The sequence below is a fragment of the Pipistrellus kuhlii genome, unplaced genomic scaffold (assembly GCF_014108245.1).
Source record: "Pipistrellus kuhlii isolate mPipKuh1 unplaced genomic scaffold, mPipKuh1.p scaffold_m20_p_2, whole genome shotgun sequence".
Taxonomy (NCBI): Eukaryota; Metazoa; Chordata; class Mammalia; order Chiroptera; family Vespertilionidae; genus Pipistrellus; species Pipistrellus kuhlii.
The window spans coordinates 30,114,871-30,132,831 of record NW_023425515.1 but is presented as its reverse complement, the minus strand read 5'-3'; the positions used below and the strand labels follow the sequence as shown (position 1 = coordinate 30,132,831).

The 17,961-nt window shown below is 33.4% G+C and overlaps 1 protein-coding gene across 3 annotated transcripts in view; it reads right to left on the bottom strand.

Annotated features, from left to right (window-relative positions):
- NAALADL2 (N-acetylated alpha-linked acidic dipeptidase like 2) overlaps positions 1 to 17,961 on the bottom strand; it is a 1,040,385-nt gene that overhangs the window by 408,487 nt on the left and 613,937 nt on the right. For all 3 annotated transcript variants that reach the window (XM_036443754.2, XM_045583692.1, XM_036443753.2), the window contains one exon: positions 10,597 to 10,747. In XM_036443754.2, coding sequence (XP_036299647.1) covers positions 10,597 to 10,747 — 151 coding nt within the window. The remainder of the gene's footprint in view (positions 1 to 10,596; positions 10,748 to 17,961) is intronic.

Here is a 17,961-nt window from a genome sequence, read left to right as displayed (position 1 = left end):
CAAATGTTCAATTTGACCTGGGCAGTTCAATCAAAACTTATTCTTAGTGGGGATTCTCCAAAAATGAGTGATATGGATTTTTCTGGCAAATGGATATGCAGACTCCAGAATTTGAAATCTCCCTGAGAGCAAGTCAAATAATAATAATATTTGTAACAAATATAAAAATAAATAAATAAATGGTTTTGGGAAAGTCCATAGTCACATGCAACAGAATAAAACTGGATGATTACTTAATCTAACCAAGAAAAAATCAAATCAAAATGGACTAAAGATGTCAAAATAGCACATGAAACCATACGACTACTAGCAGAAAACATAGGGAGTAAGACCTTTTACATTGGTTTTAATAATATTTTTGGGGATTTGATACTAATACACCAAAAATAAAGGAAACAAAAGCAAAAATAAAACAATGAGATTATATCAAACTAAAATTCTACTGCACACTAAAGGAAACAATCAACAAAATGAAAAGATAGCATATGGAATAGGAAAAAAAAATCTAAATCCTTATCAGATAAGGGGTTAATATCCAAAATATGCAAATTCTAACACTTGTTAAAATGTCTACTATCAAAAATTCAAAAGAAGTACATGCTAATGAGGATGTGGAGCAAAAGGAATTCTTTGCACTGTTGGTGAATATGTAAATTGGTACAGCCCCTATGGAAAACATGAAGATTCCTTAACAAATTAAAAATAAAATACCATATGATCCAGCAATTCCACTTCTGTGTATATATCAAAAGGCAATGAAGTCATTATTTCAAATAAATGTCTGTATTTCTATATTCACGACAGCATTATTCCCAATAGCCAAAGTATGAAAAGCTCCTATGTGGCAGTCAACGGATGAATGGATAAGGAAAATATTGTATACAAAAAGTACTCAGCTTAAAAAAATAACAAGTAAATATAATAAATATAATAATAAAAAACATGGTAAAAAAAAATTCTGCTATTTACAACACTGTGGGTGAAACTGAAGGGCATTATGTTAAGTGAAGCTAAGTGAAATAAGCCAGGCAGAGAAGAAAAATATTGCAGGGTATCACATATATGTAGATTCTAAAAAATAAAAAAAAATAAAAATAAAAAAAAATTGAACTTTTAGAAACAGAGTGTAATGGTGGTTGCCATGGTAGAGTTGGGAGAAGAGGGATAAGGAAAATCTGGCAAAAGGGAACAAACTTAGTTATAATAAAAGATCTGAGGATCTAATGTATAACATGGTGACTATAGTTGAGAATATTGTAAGGCATAGTAAAAATTTTCTATAAAATTTTTAGAGAGTAGAACTTATGTGTTCTCATACATACAAAATATTGTGAGATGATGTATTTCTTAAGTCAATGGTGAGCAGTCTTCATAATTTATACATATATCAAAAACATAATGTTGTAAACTTAAAATACATTAAACTTATGATATATTTGTCAAGTATCACTCAATAAAGCTGAAAAATAATTAAAACTAAAAAGGAGTTATGAAACTCTTAATTACCTTGACTTTCTTAGGGAGAGTTAAACAAGAAATACAACATGGCATTGCTACATATATGTGGAAATTTGTTATATATTCGCTATATAACTAAGTATTTATTTTTAGAATGGCTTGGTATGATACAGGTTATTTTCTGCCACTAACTAGAAAATAAAAATTCACATTAGAAAATTACATCCTGGTTTCTGAAATACAATCAACAAAGGATACTTTAGAGTTCATTATGCTTTGGAAATGAACTTCTTAAGGCATTGAAACTTAATAGATAATATTATGAAAATTATATGTGACACTTCTAAAATATAATACTGAAAACCTATTCATCATAATAAATAGTTAAGGCAATTTTTTTAAATTGCTATTTTTTTATGTTTCCTTTATCTTTTGACAGTGAATATAAAACAGACCGTGTTTTTTATTCAGAAAAATATAGGATACTGGAAAAAGAGATCGAGGAAGACATAAAAAGATGGAAGAACATACCATGTTCACGGATTGGTAGAATCAACATCATTAAAAAGTGCATACTACCCAAAGCAATCTATAGATTCAATGCACTCCCCATTAAAATGCCAATGGCATATTTCACAGACCTAGAATGAACTGTCCAAAAATTTATCTGAAATAAAAAAAGACCCTGAATAGCTGCAGAAATCCTGAGAAAGAATAATAAAGTAGGAGGGACCTCAATACCAGATATCAAGCTGTATGACAAAGCCACTGTTCTCAAAACTGCCTGGTACTGGCACAAGGACAGACACATAGACCAATGGAATAGAATACAGAACACAGAAATTGACCACTATGCTTAATTAATATTTGACAAAGGAGGCAAGAACCTACAATGGAGTCAAGACAGTCTCTTTAATAAATGGTGTTGGAAAAATTGGACAGATACATGCAAAACAATGAAACTAGACCACCAACTTACACCATACACAAAAACAGACCTTTATTAAGTTTGCATGTGACTATAGTTGTACTAATGATATTTTCTCTAAGAAAAGTTTGTGAACAGTGATAACTGCTACTGTAGCTATTTATAGTTCCTGACCTTAGCAGACAAGAAAGCATGAAAACTGACTGGGAAAGGTAAAATTAGTTATGTTCATCAGCATGATTTATTATTTCTCAAGTTCATTCCTGTTCTTTTATGCTATTTTAGCTGGTATTTTATGCTCAGCTATTGTCAGTTCCTTGAAAGGATGGTTGTACTAATAATTGCAATAATAATTTGAATCTTTGAAAAAGACAATTAGATGATTATATTTTCCACAGTTTAAATCTATTAAATAAAAAGGTTTATAAAGTTGGGAAAATGACACAGTTTTAAATATTTTTCACTAAAATAATCTTCATAATTTTGTGATTGATAAAATAAAAGTCTTTTTGTTCTTGTTTTCCCTTACATTTTTTATTTAGTTAAATAATTGTTCAATTAATTTATTTTGTTATATGCAATTTCCATTTCTATAGGCAAAAATACAAAACAGTACTTTGAAATACTATTGAAAATTGCATGTGATTCAATCTATATTTGTTCTGATTTCATCTTGATATAGTCTAAACCTTTAGGCAATCTTTATAATTTTACCTATAATTATATCTCACCTTCAATCTGATCCTTAAGCGTGTATTGAAAGTAGGAGAAAAATAAAATAAAATAAAACCGAAGCTTAACTTTGCTCAGCATTAGGTTTGGATCATTTATCTGCTGATATCACACCAAAAGCAAGTTATTTTCATAAATCTCAATGACATTAGTTATGTATGATAGATGCAAAATAAGATCATTTCATATATTGTATGAATGTCTAATCACTATGCTGTATACCTGAAACTAATATGATATTGAATGTCATCTGAAGTTGAAAAATAAAAATTAAAATAAAAAGAAACTGCAGCTCCAAGGTGGAGTCATTTGCACCCAGGAGAGCAAACCAAGACTTAATTGTATTCTCATCCGTTCCCAGGATTGTGATCCTAAACCAATCAATCTAGAATTCCTGGATGGGGACTAATGAGGTATCTGCCTGATAAGAATCCCACCACCCAAAAAAGGTACCTTGCCTGAAAACAAACAAACAAACAAAAACAAGCTTTCTTTTCTTTTACTAATAACCAGCTTGTCCTGCCCAGGTTCTGCCCATAAAAGCCTTCCATTTTTGAATTCTCAGAGCACCTCTCTGCTTACTGTGGACACTGCCCAATTCGTGAGTCATTCAATAAAGCCACTTCGATTTTTAAATTGACTAATTGATTTTGTTCATTAACATTTTATTCATTGCAATGGAAATGCACTGAAGGATCATTTTTTTTTTTAAGCAGTGGATTTTAGCATCCTCTTAGAATCAACATGGACCTCTGTGGAAATGTGATTCCTGAACAGATAGAGTATGTGTTTAATTTAAAAAACATTCTGAGTGACTAATGTACTAAGTGACACACATTTCATATGAACAGTGGTCATTCAAAAAAATGTTCTTTAAAAGGAGACATAGATACAATCAATTGTAAATTTCCCTGTTTGAGATAAATAAACAAAAGCACATATGGAGCAGGATAGAGGGGGGTCACTGGGGAAAATATTTTTAACAATAAAGATACATTTTTTAAAAAATTCCAATTTTTAAAGGAGCCCTGTGATTTTAAATAAGTCCTCTTCTTAATATGTTGTGAATTAAACTTTCTGGAAAAAAAATGTAAACAGCTTAATAATGAGCATTTCCTTAAATGGTTCTAAGAAAGAAGTTGAACAATATTGCCTATAAATCTAAAACCTTTAGGACATATACAAGAACCACCAGTTACCTTAAAACAGTAAAAATATGGATACTTTATTGTTTCCTCACCAATTGATGAGGCATTTCATGCTGTGAATATCTAGCATTTGCTTTGACAACTAGGCATATATTTACATTTTCTGCTGTTCTAGTGCAGGAATAGTTTAACGTTGTCTCAGTTGATTTAGTATCAACTTCAGTCAGCCTTTAGACATTTGTCAAGGTAACTGGACCAAGAACACTTAGTGAAGACTTGTCACAAATTACACTGATATTCTTTAAAGGTCTTGGTTGGCAGAGAAGATGTTGAATAGACAGTACATAAACAACACAGATCCATTGAACTATAACACTGGGAATATTAAATAAATTGTGCTGTTCGATACCCTCCACTAGAGTAAAACCACTGAAATTCTGACTTTCCTCTCTAGAATTTAAAACAACAACAAGTACAAACAAACAGGATTATAACAAATACAGACAAAGCATTAAAATGGGATGGATTTCAGGAAATAGTGGATCTAGAGAATTAAGTCTAAATCAAGATAAAATAAGTATCTTGGATTTCAATGAACTAGTTGTCCATAGATTAGCCAGGCAATTGTCTGGAGATAGTACTAACATTAAAATCAACTCTGTAGACAACAAAATTTCAGAAGGTAAATTATTAAAGGAAGTGCATGGAAAGGATTTATAACTCTGATTACTATTTTTAGTCCTTCAGATAGAAGACAATCTTAGGGCTAGAAATTGGAAAATATTATAATTTTCTTTTCCACTTTGAATATATTTCAAGTAGAATACTCCTTCTTTTTAAGATATCAGTTTCTTATCTTTCCATTGTTATGCTCACCCCATATCTTTCTGATTACCTCTTTCTTTTGAGCCTCACCCTATGTACCTGTTTGATTAATAATTTTAGCCAAGTATATTTGGATTAGAACTGATCACTGGTATTACAATTATGATCAGCTACTGTAAATATCACTTTTTAGGATTTACTTACATGCATCCCTAGGTAACATTTTCAAGTTACTTATGCATCAATCTGAAAATAGAATTGTGCTAAATGTCAGTTAGTATTCAAAAATTACAATTTTTCTAAATGATATTTGCTTGGGATATAATTTAAGGTAGCTGAAAACGTAGCAAATTGGTAAAAGCAGTTATCATTTTATATTTTAGACATGTAATCTTTGACATACTTGATAACATATTCTGGCAATTAAGATAATAGATTTGACTTTTGATATCCTATCACCTTAATTAGAATTTCAAAACTTTTTGAATCAATGGATTTTCTGCTATTTTGAGTGGCAAGAAAGATGAGAGAGAATTGAGAGAAGGCTTTTCACAGAAAAAAATAAATCATATATTTTGTAAACAAAGCTATCATGGGTAAGTGCTTATACAAACTCTTTAAAAATGAATTTTAATGAGGTTTATTAAAGTCAAAGTGTAGCCCAGGATAAGAATCATTGAAGAAAATTAGCCATCAACAGAACGAGTAGTTCACTCTACAAATATTTACAGAGAGCCCACTGAGCACAAAAATTGGTTTGAGGATCCTAAACACACACATTTCTCAGTCCTGATTGAGGTGGAGACAACAAAATTAAAGGCAGCGATATAAGATGAGATCCCAAAATTGAGGACAGTAGCCCCAATGGTAGATAAAGAATATATTTCTATAGTTTAGTGGTTCTCAAAATTCAGTTACATCAGAATTCACTGGAGAGTCTCTAAGGACACAGAAGGCGAGCCCCTCCCTCAAGGTTCCTATATCAATCTGGGGTGGAGCTTGAGGTTTTGCATTTCTTTACTAACAAACAGTGGGCTAAAAATATAGATACAAGCATAGATATTTCTATTTCTTAATTTTGAATAAAATAAGGCTCAGAAAAGATAATTAATAGGCTATAGAAGTTAAAGGCTGGCCTTTGTTAAAAGAATAGGCATTCTTTTTTTGTGTAATTTGAGCAAAAGTTATTTAAAAGCTTTTATTCTTTGCTCTAATTCTATAATAATCAAGAACTAGTTGGATATGCAATGAGACTTACTGAGCAGAACTACCATATAGGAAGTCCCTGTGTTTTGTCTGGGCAGTCCATTTGCATCATGCTTTATAGAAGAGTGCATCAGCAGTCCTGTTTAAAAAACACCTACTTGTATCAATACAAAAATTGTGGTGTAGTTGTCAGCAATCAAAGGGAATGAACTACCAAACACCCACACTGAGCAAAAGAACCCACACAAAAATACATACATATTTCCTGTTTCCATTTTTATGATGTTCTGCATTTTTGTAGCATGAGAAAAGTGAGAGGGTGGTTAGCTGGGGCTAGTGATGTGGAGTGACTCTGAAAGCACTAAAAACTTTCAAAGGTGATGAAAGTGTTTTTGTTTTTTTTAACCTAAGAAAACATGGGTGTATGGCTATTACATGAGTGAGTACATGGGTGTATTCTTTGGTCAGTTAAGAGTCATAGGGATTACATGAGTGTATTCTTTTGTCAATTAAGATGTGTCCACTTCAATATATGTAAAGTTTATCTGGAAAAATAGCAAGGGGTGATGTAGAATGTAAGGGGATGTACAAAACATATCCTGGAAGAACGTGTGTAGTTGATGATGCCAAAGGAGGCATACAGAGAGTTCATTATACCCTGTTTCCCCGAAAATAAGACATCCTCCAAAAATAAGATCTAACTTACAGGTTTCCTTCTGAGTGAAATATAAGGCATCCCCCAAAAATAAGCGCCCCCCCCCCCTAGGCTAAATATGAGAGATTTGGTCCACTGATTCTGAAAGAAATGGAGTCACAAGAAATTCACCAGGAAATTCAGGAATTGGATTGTTATGATGATGTTCCAGAAGATGATGACATGATTGTCATTGAATAAATGAGTAAATTCTTGATACTGTAGGATTCACAGTTTGTCTGGTTTCTGTTGACAACTACCATGCTACCATACCGTACACAGGTAATAAATTTCCTTTATTTTCATTTAACAATAAATGTGTACCGTATACTTCTTCATGGAAAAATAAGACATCCCCTGAAAATAAGACCTAGCGCATCTTTGGGAGCAAAAATTAATATAAGACACTGTCTTATTTTTGGGAAACCGGGTACTATTTTGCTTATATTAAAAACAAACACCTCTTTGTATTTTAGTCAACCTCTATTACTTATTTGGGACATTATAGATTAGTTACTAAAACAAAGTTTCTAAAACTGGAAAAGAGATATTTTTGCTTCTATCAAATTTATTGTGGTGACATCGGTCAACATACACATATAGGATTCAAGTGTGAGTTTCTATGTTATAAGATCTGATATTGCATCAAAGTCAAAACTTCTCCTGTCACCATATATTGGGACCTCCTTCTTCCCCCAAAATACTGTAGTTTTGCATTAATTCCTCTAATAATTATTCAGATACTATTGTTCACTTTGAACAAATTATTATTTGTAGTTATTTATTTACAATTCACAACCTGGCTTCTCATTCTTTCTACCCCAAAAATTTTTTGAGGAGGGTTGCACTATTTTTTTTTAATGTGAGTAAAACCATAAGACAAAAACAATTAAGAAAAGTTCAACAAACAAGGGAAAATAAATCTAAAACAGGGGCATAAATCATTGCAGTTAATCAGAGATTCTTAGCATGCAGGGCAAAAAGAGAAATACAATGGGCTGCCTTTCCTGTGTGTTATAGGTACAAAAGAGGTCCTCTCCCTTCCTCACTCTGGCATTATATTTGTAAAAGAATTATTCATATGAATCCCCTATAGGTACATGGGTAATATAGTAAATAATATCATGTATTAAACTGTTGTTTTGGCATTAAATTTAAAAATTATTTTTATATTTATATTTTGCAGAAAATGATTAGTCATTTTATCTTTGTTTAAGAATGTAGGTGGCAAGGAAGACTACTGGTATTCTAAAAGTATATCTTTAAAAAAGTATTCTAAAGGAATGATGGAGATGGAAAATCATCACTGGGCAAATACCAAATAAAAAATTTAATAAAACAAGAACCATTGATGGATGCTAACATTTATGGGAAAAGTATGATAAGAAAAAAAGATGTTTACACAACTTCATAATATCTCTCCAGAAGACATTCATTAATTATTAAATAAAAAATCGTAACTATTCAGTGAAGCAAACTGTCAGACATCACCATGAACAAGGGATTAAAGTTAGCGTCACGAGACATGAGACACAATCATATATGCACTGCCTCATGCGATGCCCTGAGAAAGGCACATCATCCCTTCCACAGTACCCCTGCCAAAAATGCAGAACCACAATATGATCACCAGAGAACACTGGGCAAGCTCAACGGAGGGACATTCTACAAAATCAACTGCCAATATTCTTGAAAGGGTCAAGGCAATGAAAAAAAGCCTTTCAGATTGGAGACAATTAAGTAAACTAGGAAACTAAATACAGTATGGAATTCTGGATTGGATATGGCAGCAAAAAAAAAAAAAAAAAAACAGTAAGAGAATTGAGGAAATCTTTTAAAAAGCCTATAATTAGTTAACAGCATTGCATCAATGCTAATTTTATGACTTTGATAGTTTTATTGTATAGATTCTGGGACCAATGTACACATAGTAACTATATTTGCAACTTTTTGTGAGTAGAAATTATTTGAAAAGAAAAGAAAGCATTCTGAGATTGCTCACAACTAGCCAACATTTTACTAGACTTGACTGAATTCTACATTTATGAAATGACCTGTGTCAGAATAATGCTAAGAGTAAATGTTGGCAGCTGGGCAAGTTGCCAACTTAAGCAGAGTATTCATAAAGTACCTACTTTTCAACAGCATGGCAGCCCATTGACTTGTCACAAACACTTACCTGCCAGGTGCAACTTCCCTAAACTGAGGCATTAAAACCAAGGAATTCAAGAGCATCTGTAAGTAAGAGAGCTGGATGGATATTTCTGATGCACAGAGATTACAGATGAACACTCCTAATTTTAATTTAAATGTTGTACTAATGAGACAGTAGACCATACAAAGCACAGATCAATGAAGTCCTCCAAAAAATCATTATCTGAGTTAAAGAAGTATTTTAGAAAACAGAGCAATAATCAGTAGACACCCCCATACAACAAATCATAAATTATAACTCCTAGCTCAATGTCTTTGTTTCTTGGAGAAATTTATTGATGGATTGGTAAAGTCACACCAGCTGGACTTGAGTAAGATAATGAGTAAAATATTTTTGTGATATTTTGTGGAGAACAAGGAAAATATTGGCAGGACACATAAACAATTGCATAAAAGTTTTGGTAGTTTAATTACAGGCTGAAATGTCATGGTAAATGGGGTAGTATCACCCTGGAAGAAGGCCCAAGGACTTTTTCCTCAGCCAAGTCTGTATAAATGTAATACCTGTCAATGGCACCTGGGACAAAAATTCAATGATGAATGAGCACCTGCCCAAATCACAGTTATCTTTTCTCTGCCACATGACCCCTCTATCATGAACACGGCTTCCAGGGAAAGAGAAAGATGTTTGCTGCAAAGGCCACCTCTGTACTGCCAGAGACTGGCCAAACCAATGAGATTCTTTCTCTTAGAGAACCACAAAAATTGTTCATATAACTCCACTCTTTTCCAGAATCATTTCTCACTACTTTATTCATTTAACTTAATTAAATATACCCCCCCCAGACTCTGGACCTAACGTCATTATAGATATCCCAAAGCAACAGATATTTTGTGTACATGGTTGCCACCAACACGGATTGCCCATCATGCGTTGTGTTAATTTTTCTTCTCAGTCAATCAATAATAACATAAAATATGTTTTTCTTTGTTAGTGGCACTGTAATTTATGAAGACAGATAATCTATTAAAACTTTTAAATATATATTTCAGCCTTAACTGGTTTGGCTCAGTGGATAGAGCATTGTCCTGTAGGCTGAAGGGTCTCAGGTTCAATTCCTATCAAGGGCACATGCCCAGGTTGCAGGCCTGATCCCAGTAGGGGAATGCAGGATGTAGCCAATCAATTATTCTCTCTCATTACTGAAGTTTTTATCTCTCCCTCTCCCTTAACTCTCTGAAATCAATCTGTGCACCAGGCTTCATGTATACTATTAATAGTATATATTAACAAATGAGTAGTCTATAGACTGAGAAAATACAAAATTCACTGTTTAAAATATGGAGTGGTAAGAATTCATTGACTTCACTATCCCTTGCTTAGTTTAGGTGTTCATACATTGCAGCTTTCTAATGCGTACAAGAATAACGAAGGTCATCAGGGAACTTACCGATACTTGGATAACCAGGCGTAGAAGGGTCTCCTCCTGGATTCAGTGACACCATGAAAGCGTCCTCGTCAAGATTTGCAGTCTTTGGTAAATCACAAGGATCAACATATAGTAGGACACCTCCAAATCCAGCCTTTTCCAGGAGGGAAAGCTAACAGAGGAGAATAAACTATTAAAAAATATTATCATATGCATTACAAGTTTATGTACTGCCATTTCATGAATGTGACTGAGATTACTCCCTTTTCTGATAGTTTTGCTCTTTTAACATAAACAGATGCTTCCGACTTCCCAATTATCAAGCCTAGCCAGAGAGCTGTTCTACCAGCCTCTCCCCTTTTTTTCTCTATCTCAACAATATTTTATCAGCATTCCGATAATATCGATATATGGGTGGCCTCTAATCCATTATGACAAGGGTCCTTATAAGAAGAGGGAGAGTCAGTAGGGATATGTGTACACAGAAAGAAAGCATGTGAGGGCGTAGCAAGAAGGTGGCACCAGCAAGCCAAAAAGAAAGGTCTCAGGAGGAATCAAACCTGTCGACACCTTGATCTCAAATTTTCAGGCTCCAGAACTGCGAGAAAATAAATTTCTCTTTAAGCCACCAGTGTGTGGTATATTGTAATGGCAGCCCTAGAAAACTAATACTTTCACATGAAGTACATATCAGCCAATCTTTGTATGAAGATTCAGGATAATAATTGTGATTATATTCTAGGTCTTCTGAATCATCTTAAAGCCAAATCATCAAGTAATGACTGCATATATACTATGACTGAGATACTATCTCAGAAGTTATTTGTTGATTTTTCCCCTCAGAACACTTGATCTCTCATTGCAATTCCTATTATATAGTTGCCAAAACTGTGATCCAAGAAATTTAAGAGCTTGAGCCAAGGTCAGAGATAATAACAGATAATGCCAGGGATCAAAGTAAAGTTTTCAGAACTCAAGTTTGGAGATATTTCCACTAAAGCACACCTTTTGTTTCAATTATATAGCCATCCTTTACAAAGACAAATAGATTGGTGAAAGGGTGTTTTGTTATTGATTTTGTTTGTTTGTTTGTTTTTTAATAAAGCACATCAGATGCTTCTTCCTGTGATCTGCTTCCTGAGAAAACATTGAGGTCAATACTGCATGAATTATGTGCCTGTATAAAAACAACAGAATATGTACATTTTAGAATAGAGATGCATGGTTATAATAACAGGAAAAATAGAAATAAATTTTAAAATTTTAATCTAGCATTTCATAGCACATTCAAACTCATTTAAATAGCCATGTTGTATGTAAAAAATAAAAAAATGAAAGTCATACAAATACAATGCATTAATTTCTTAAGCACATTATTTTGACCTGCAAGTTCAAATTTTTATGTTATTCTTTATTCTTGGGATTGTTTTTGCCTATTAATAGTTTTGTTGTTTGGCTTTATTATTAGGTATTGTATTGTTAGGATGCCATTAAAGAGGTCTGTAAGATTCCAGTTTTCTTTGTTATGTCTCATAAATAAACTCACCTTCCTTTGTTAGTGAAATGAAAAGACTACTTTTGTGAGGAATATTCACTGTAATCAGACTGAGTATATTCAAGGCATAATTAAAGCATTCTTTTTATTTCATGGAACATCTTTACTTGGATTTCAAATTGTTTAACTTCTTATATTCAAAGTTATTTAAATAACTCTACTGAGATTAATAAGAAGCAATGGTCTCCTGCTTTTGTAAAGAAAAAGAAAAAACTTTTTCAAAATTTAAACTTGTCAGAGTTCTATAAATTATCCTCAGCTTTTCTCATTACATTTCAGGGAGGAGAGAGGGAAAGAAGGAAGGGAGTAAGGGAGGGAAGGAGCAAAGGAGGAAGGAAGGGAAGGTGGAAGAAATGAGGAAGGAAGATCTCTTATTTTATTAAGTATCTTATTATAGATGTATTTTTATTGTACTTTAAACCAATTTATCATTGTGGCCTACGGAGTTATTCTGTTTCACAAATGAAGTGATCATGGCATAAAATGACTAAAGACCACACTATTAGTTAATAGCATATTCACTGATGCATTTATTTTTGTAAGTGATTCTGTCCACCTTTTTCTTTATTTAAAAACAATAGGTTTTTATTTATTAAATTTTTTTAGAGATAAAGGAAAGAAGACAGAGAGAGAAAAAGAGAGAAACATTAATGTGAGAGAGAAACATGGCTTGGTTGACTCCCATAGACACCCCAATCAGGGATTGAGCCGGAAATTTAGTATGTGCCCCAATCTAATAAAATCTGCTACCTTTTGGTGTATGGGATGTTCCTCCAACCAACTGAACCACCAGCCCGGGCTTCATAGCAGATCTTAGACAGAAAAATATATCCTCATAATTTATTGTTTCGTGCTTTTACAATTCATTCACGCTGCTTTGAAATAATGAAATACTGTGATTTTGAATATTTCTTTTATTTTTTAATTCATATTATTCAACAACCTTTGCAATGTTTGGTGCATGAAAGAAACCTAACCTTTAAGAAAAAAAAATATTTAAAAATATGATGCTATTTTTTTGCAACTGTAGCTTCATAATATTGAGAGCACTATATTTTATCTCTGCTCCTTATTTTTTCTATGCATGGAGTACCCACTTATGTAGTATGGATCCATTATTTTATGCTCTACGTTGAAAACATAATGATAGAGTGGGAATAAAAAATATAAACCTAAATCCTCTTCAAATAGAGAACTTTGAGATTGGGATAAAAAACACACCCACACACACAGTGGTCTGGGTTCTGTTCCTCTGTCAAGATGTTTCATGAATTGTAAATATTAAAGGTTATTCATCTTTAACAATTTCTCCAACATAATTTCATCATTTTATAATAAACATTTGGAGGAGTATATATAATTTTTATTAGTAAATATATTGCTAATATTATCAAGTACTTGCATTTGTCTTTCAATCTGTAGATGTACAATATGACTACCATATGTACCTAGAAAATATATACAACTTATTATGTTGTGCACTTATATTTGAGTGTATGTGAGAGGAAGAGATGGGGGTGGAGAAAGAGAACACAGTTTCAAATAACCACAGATTCCTGAGATTATGTAATTTTCTAATTGCATAAACAAGATTACAGAAAAAAATCAGAGTTTTTCACATCCCTTAGTCTTTGAAAATGTACTATTTTAAAAATTTAAATGCCACCAATATTTTAAACTAAGAATGTATTTAATTGAAGTCATAAAGAATGGAGAGAAACTCATGGATAATAAATAATAGAACAAAATATCTCTAAAGGTATCTCACATATTATCTGTTGTTTAGGTAGTTTTCCATTTTATGATTTTTCTTGTGTTGATTCCACTTTGGGGAATATATCCTAAAAATTCCAAAACACCAATCAGAAAGAATACATGCACACCTATGTTCATAGCAGTGTTATTTACAATGGCTATGATGTAGAAACAGCCCAAGTGGCTTTCAAACCTCAGAGGGAAAGTAGGGGAGGGTGAGGGCATATGGAGGGAGGGGTTTGGGATGGGATTGGGGGGATGAGGACAATTATGTGATACCATAATCAATTTAAAAAAATGGGGGGGGATAAAAATCCAGCTGGCTGGCCTTGGCCCCTGATCACCACCTCTGGTCCTTTCCCTTTCACGGGGCAGGTGCTCAATGCAGGAGCTGTGCCCTCCTGTGTTGAGCATCTGCCCGCTGGTGGTCAGTGCATATTATAGTGACCAGTCATTCTGCAGGTAGTTTCTCAATTCAATTGATTTGCATCTTAGGTTTTATTATATAGGATAGCCCATGAACACAGACAATAGTGTGGTGAAGGCCAGGGAAGGGTATGTAGGGAATTGTGGAGGTGGGAAAAGAGGGGAGAAATGGAGGTCATTTGTAATAATGTCAAAAATAATAAAATTTATAATTCTGCTGCCTACAAAAATTGTTTTTATATCAGAAATAATAAACAGAGTCCCAATTTTCCTTGCACATAAAGACAAAAAAAGGACTTGGTGACTAGATGTATACTTGATGTTCAATGTTTTCTTAATTTATACCATCATGAATCCTGATGTAAACATTTTTTTTAAAAAAGTCAAGCTTTGACAGTGATTCTTTTTTAACTGAAATTTTTATACATAACTCTTCACCAAGGTGGGTAGCTATGAAGGGGATATATGAGAAAAATTATGTGGATATTAATGTAAGAAAAAATATGTCAATTTACCTTTAAATTTTCATCTTAGAAAAACTTCAAATCCTGCATCACTTACACGTCTTATATCATGTTTAAAGCTGCTAGGAATACATGCAAATGTATATAATTGTTTTTATGTAGCTTGGCTTATAACCAACATGGATTAAGAGTAAGAGGTCTTGAACTGAATCAGCTATTAGCCAAGGGGTTCTGGGCATACCCCTGAAGAGCTATATAATTCAACTTTCTTATCCATAAAAAGAGATGGCATTTGCCCTGCCAGTCACACAAAATGACTGGAGGATTTTGAGAAGAGTAAAATGCTACATAGTGTGTGAAGTGTTTTTGTTTTGTTTTGTTTAGTGTTATTTTCTTCTGTGGTGATGAAGATTTAAAAAAAAAAAAAAGCAAGAGGAGGAGAAGCAAGTTAATAATTAAGGGGATGTATATGTATGTTTTGTTTTGGTTTTGTTTTTGTTTTTTACATTAATCTGTGGTAGAGAGTGGTATCAGGAAAGTAAAACAAAACAAATTATCCTAAAATAATTTTTCTTGACATCAACAGGAAATTTCCTGGGATTACTTTCAAAAAGTAAGATATTCTCCCTTCGTGTCAACGAATTGCCAGGCTTTCCTTCCTTTGTTAGATTGGAGGAAGCACAATTAAAAGAAAAATCCTAAAATCCACCAAATCATGTTTTCCCCTAAACTGCATTAGGGTTTTTTAATGTTTACAATCCTATTACTTAAAATATTAATTTTAAATATTTTAAAATTTGAATAGTTATTGCATTTAACATACCAATTAAGGAAACAGAAATTTTTGTTACTTTATTATTGATTTTTCTTCATTAAATAAAGCAGTCAACTTCACTGAGAAATAATTTTTCAACTCCTCTGACAATTAATTTATTTGAGGATATAACACCGAAGACATAGGATAACTAAACAGATATGAATAGCAAAGGGATGTTTTCATTCCAGGCATGCTAAAGGATTTCGCACACATACATGCACATGAAGTATTCATAGTTTTGTATTTTAAGGGAACTAATGCAAACATCTGGCAGAAAATTCCATCAGAATAGAAATAGCTTCCATATTATCCTTTCTAATGTCACTAATTAGCAAGATTTACAGTTGCCAAACAAGAGTCAGAGTACACGTATCATGTCCCCATGTGGTTTACAGATCATCTTTGCATTTCTGCCTGGTAGAATTTGACGAAGGCTTTTTACAGCACAAATACATCTGATGTCACAGAGTTTCCACTTCCTTGATTTTCTTGAGAATCAAGAACAAAAATTGAAGAACTAAAATATCGATATGTACATTTTCATTCAGTATATTTTAGATCATTTCAAAGGAGGTAAGATAGCAGAGGTCCATTCTGACTCACAGTTAACCTTTTGAACACTATATTAACTGTTAAATCAACCTGCTACATGTTCTCATTACAGATGTCCAGGAGTATAGTTAAAGTATTATTTCAGTGGATTGTATCCAGGGTGACTGAGCAAACTTCCTTCATTCCTTTCTCTCCTTTCCACTACTGTATTAAGAGAATATGCTGGGCAAAGAACACATCCAGTTTAATGCTTGAATGCACAGTAATGAAGGGAAAGATACCTTGGATGTATAGTTCTCAACTAGCCTCAATGTGATGAACTGCAATAGAGTACCAATGAGCCAACACACAGAAATAGGAACAGATGTGAAAGATTGAAAGCGGAAAGGACGTTACCACAACTGATATACTTTTTCATGGCTTCTTCCCATGTGGGTTTATCACAATGGAAAATAAGTGCCTTTTTCTCTCATAAGAGAACAGTTTACCACATAGAAATGTCTTTCCATGGGAATAGAGCTATATGTTATTAAATAAATGACATTTCAGCAAAAATGATATTAAGCCAATATATCTACCTCCCCTAAGCATTTCTAAAAACATTTTATAAGGTATTGTGCACATCAAGGAGGAGTAAATAATTACTTTGTTTTCTTGTTTAATTGAATAAGTTTTGCTCATGTTGTGATAAGAGGTTTATTTGAAAGTGAAAGTAATTTGTTATAGAACAGCAGCTTTTGTAAATTGAAATTTCTACAATGGAACATTGTGAGATGCTTAAATATTAACCAGACATATTGCTCACTCTCTGCACTAAATTTGGGAAACGTAATACAAATTAAGTACATACTTTATTGCTGGATCTTGCTTACCAGAGCTAAGAAATCCACAATGTTCAATTCTAATTAAAAATGAAATTGAACTACAATTCCCTTGAAAACAAGGGCTGATCAGACTCAATAAGCTTTACTTAATTTATTTCAGAAGCAAATAATTGAGTTGCTCATAGACATAAAAAAAAAAAAGCTTACATTGGTAAAGAAATACATGCTTCCAAATCTTTTGCAATTTTATTGTATTTCACAGCTATTATAATGTTCACATTTGATTACATATCATATATATATGTATGTATATACTAATAATAGAGGAATATGCAAATTATCTGGGATGCCATCATGTCACAGCTGCTCAGCAGGTGGCATGTACAGCAGGAGCAGGTGGGCGGACACTATCACCAGGAGAGCCTCTGCACAACCCTTCCTGGGGGCTGCCCCTGGAGGAAGCACTCAGAGGCCTGCCCAGTGCTAACATGATGCTGCCCGTGTGCGTTGCCATCCAGCATTGACATAGTATGTGCACACATAAATGGGATGTGCATCACTGGCCTGGGATGTGGCACTGCCTACATTTGTCCTTGGCCAGCGCTGATGTGATGCTGGCTGCAGGGGGCAGGGATTGATGGGTATGTGGCCGGCCGGGTCTGGGTCTTGCCCAGTGGGGGTGGGGCTGGCCGGTTCTGGGTCTCAAGTGATTTCTCAGCATGCACAGGTGTGCAGGGACTTGACTCTGGGTCCCATAGCATGCCCAGACTCTTACGGGAGGAAGATTTTCATATACATTTTACTAATTGTCTTTCATCTCTTGACACTTCTATTATAGAGAAAGGGCAAATAGCAATATTAAAATATTTCCTCTAATTAATTCCCTTTTAATGTGCACAAATTTTTTGCACTGGGCCACTAGAGTGTGTGTGTGTGTGTGTGTGTGTGTGTGAGTGTGTGTGTGTATAACATACCAAATACTTTGACCTTTCT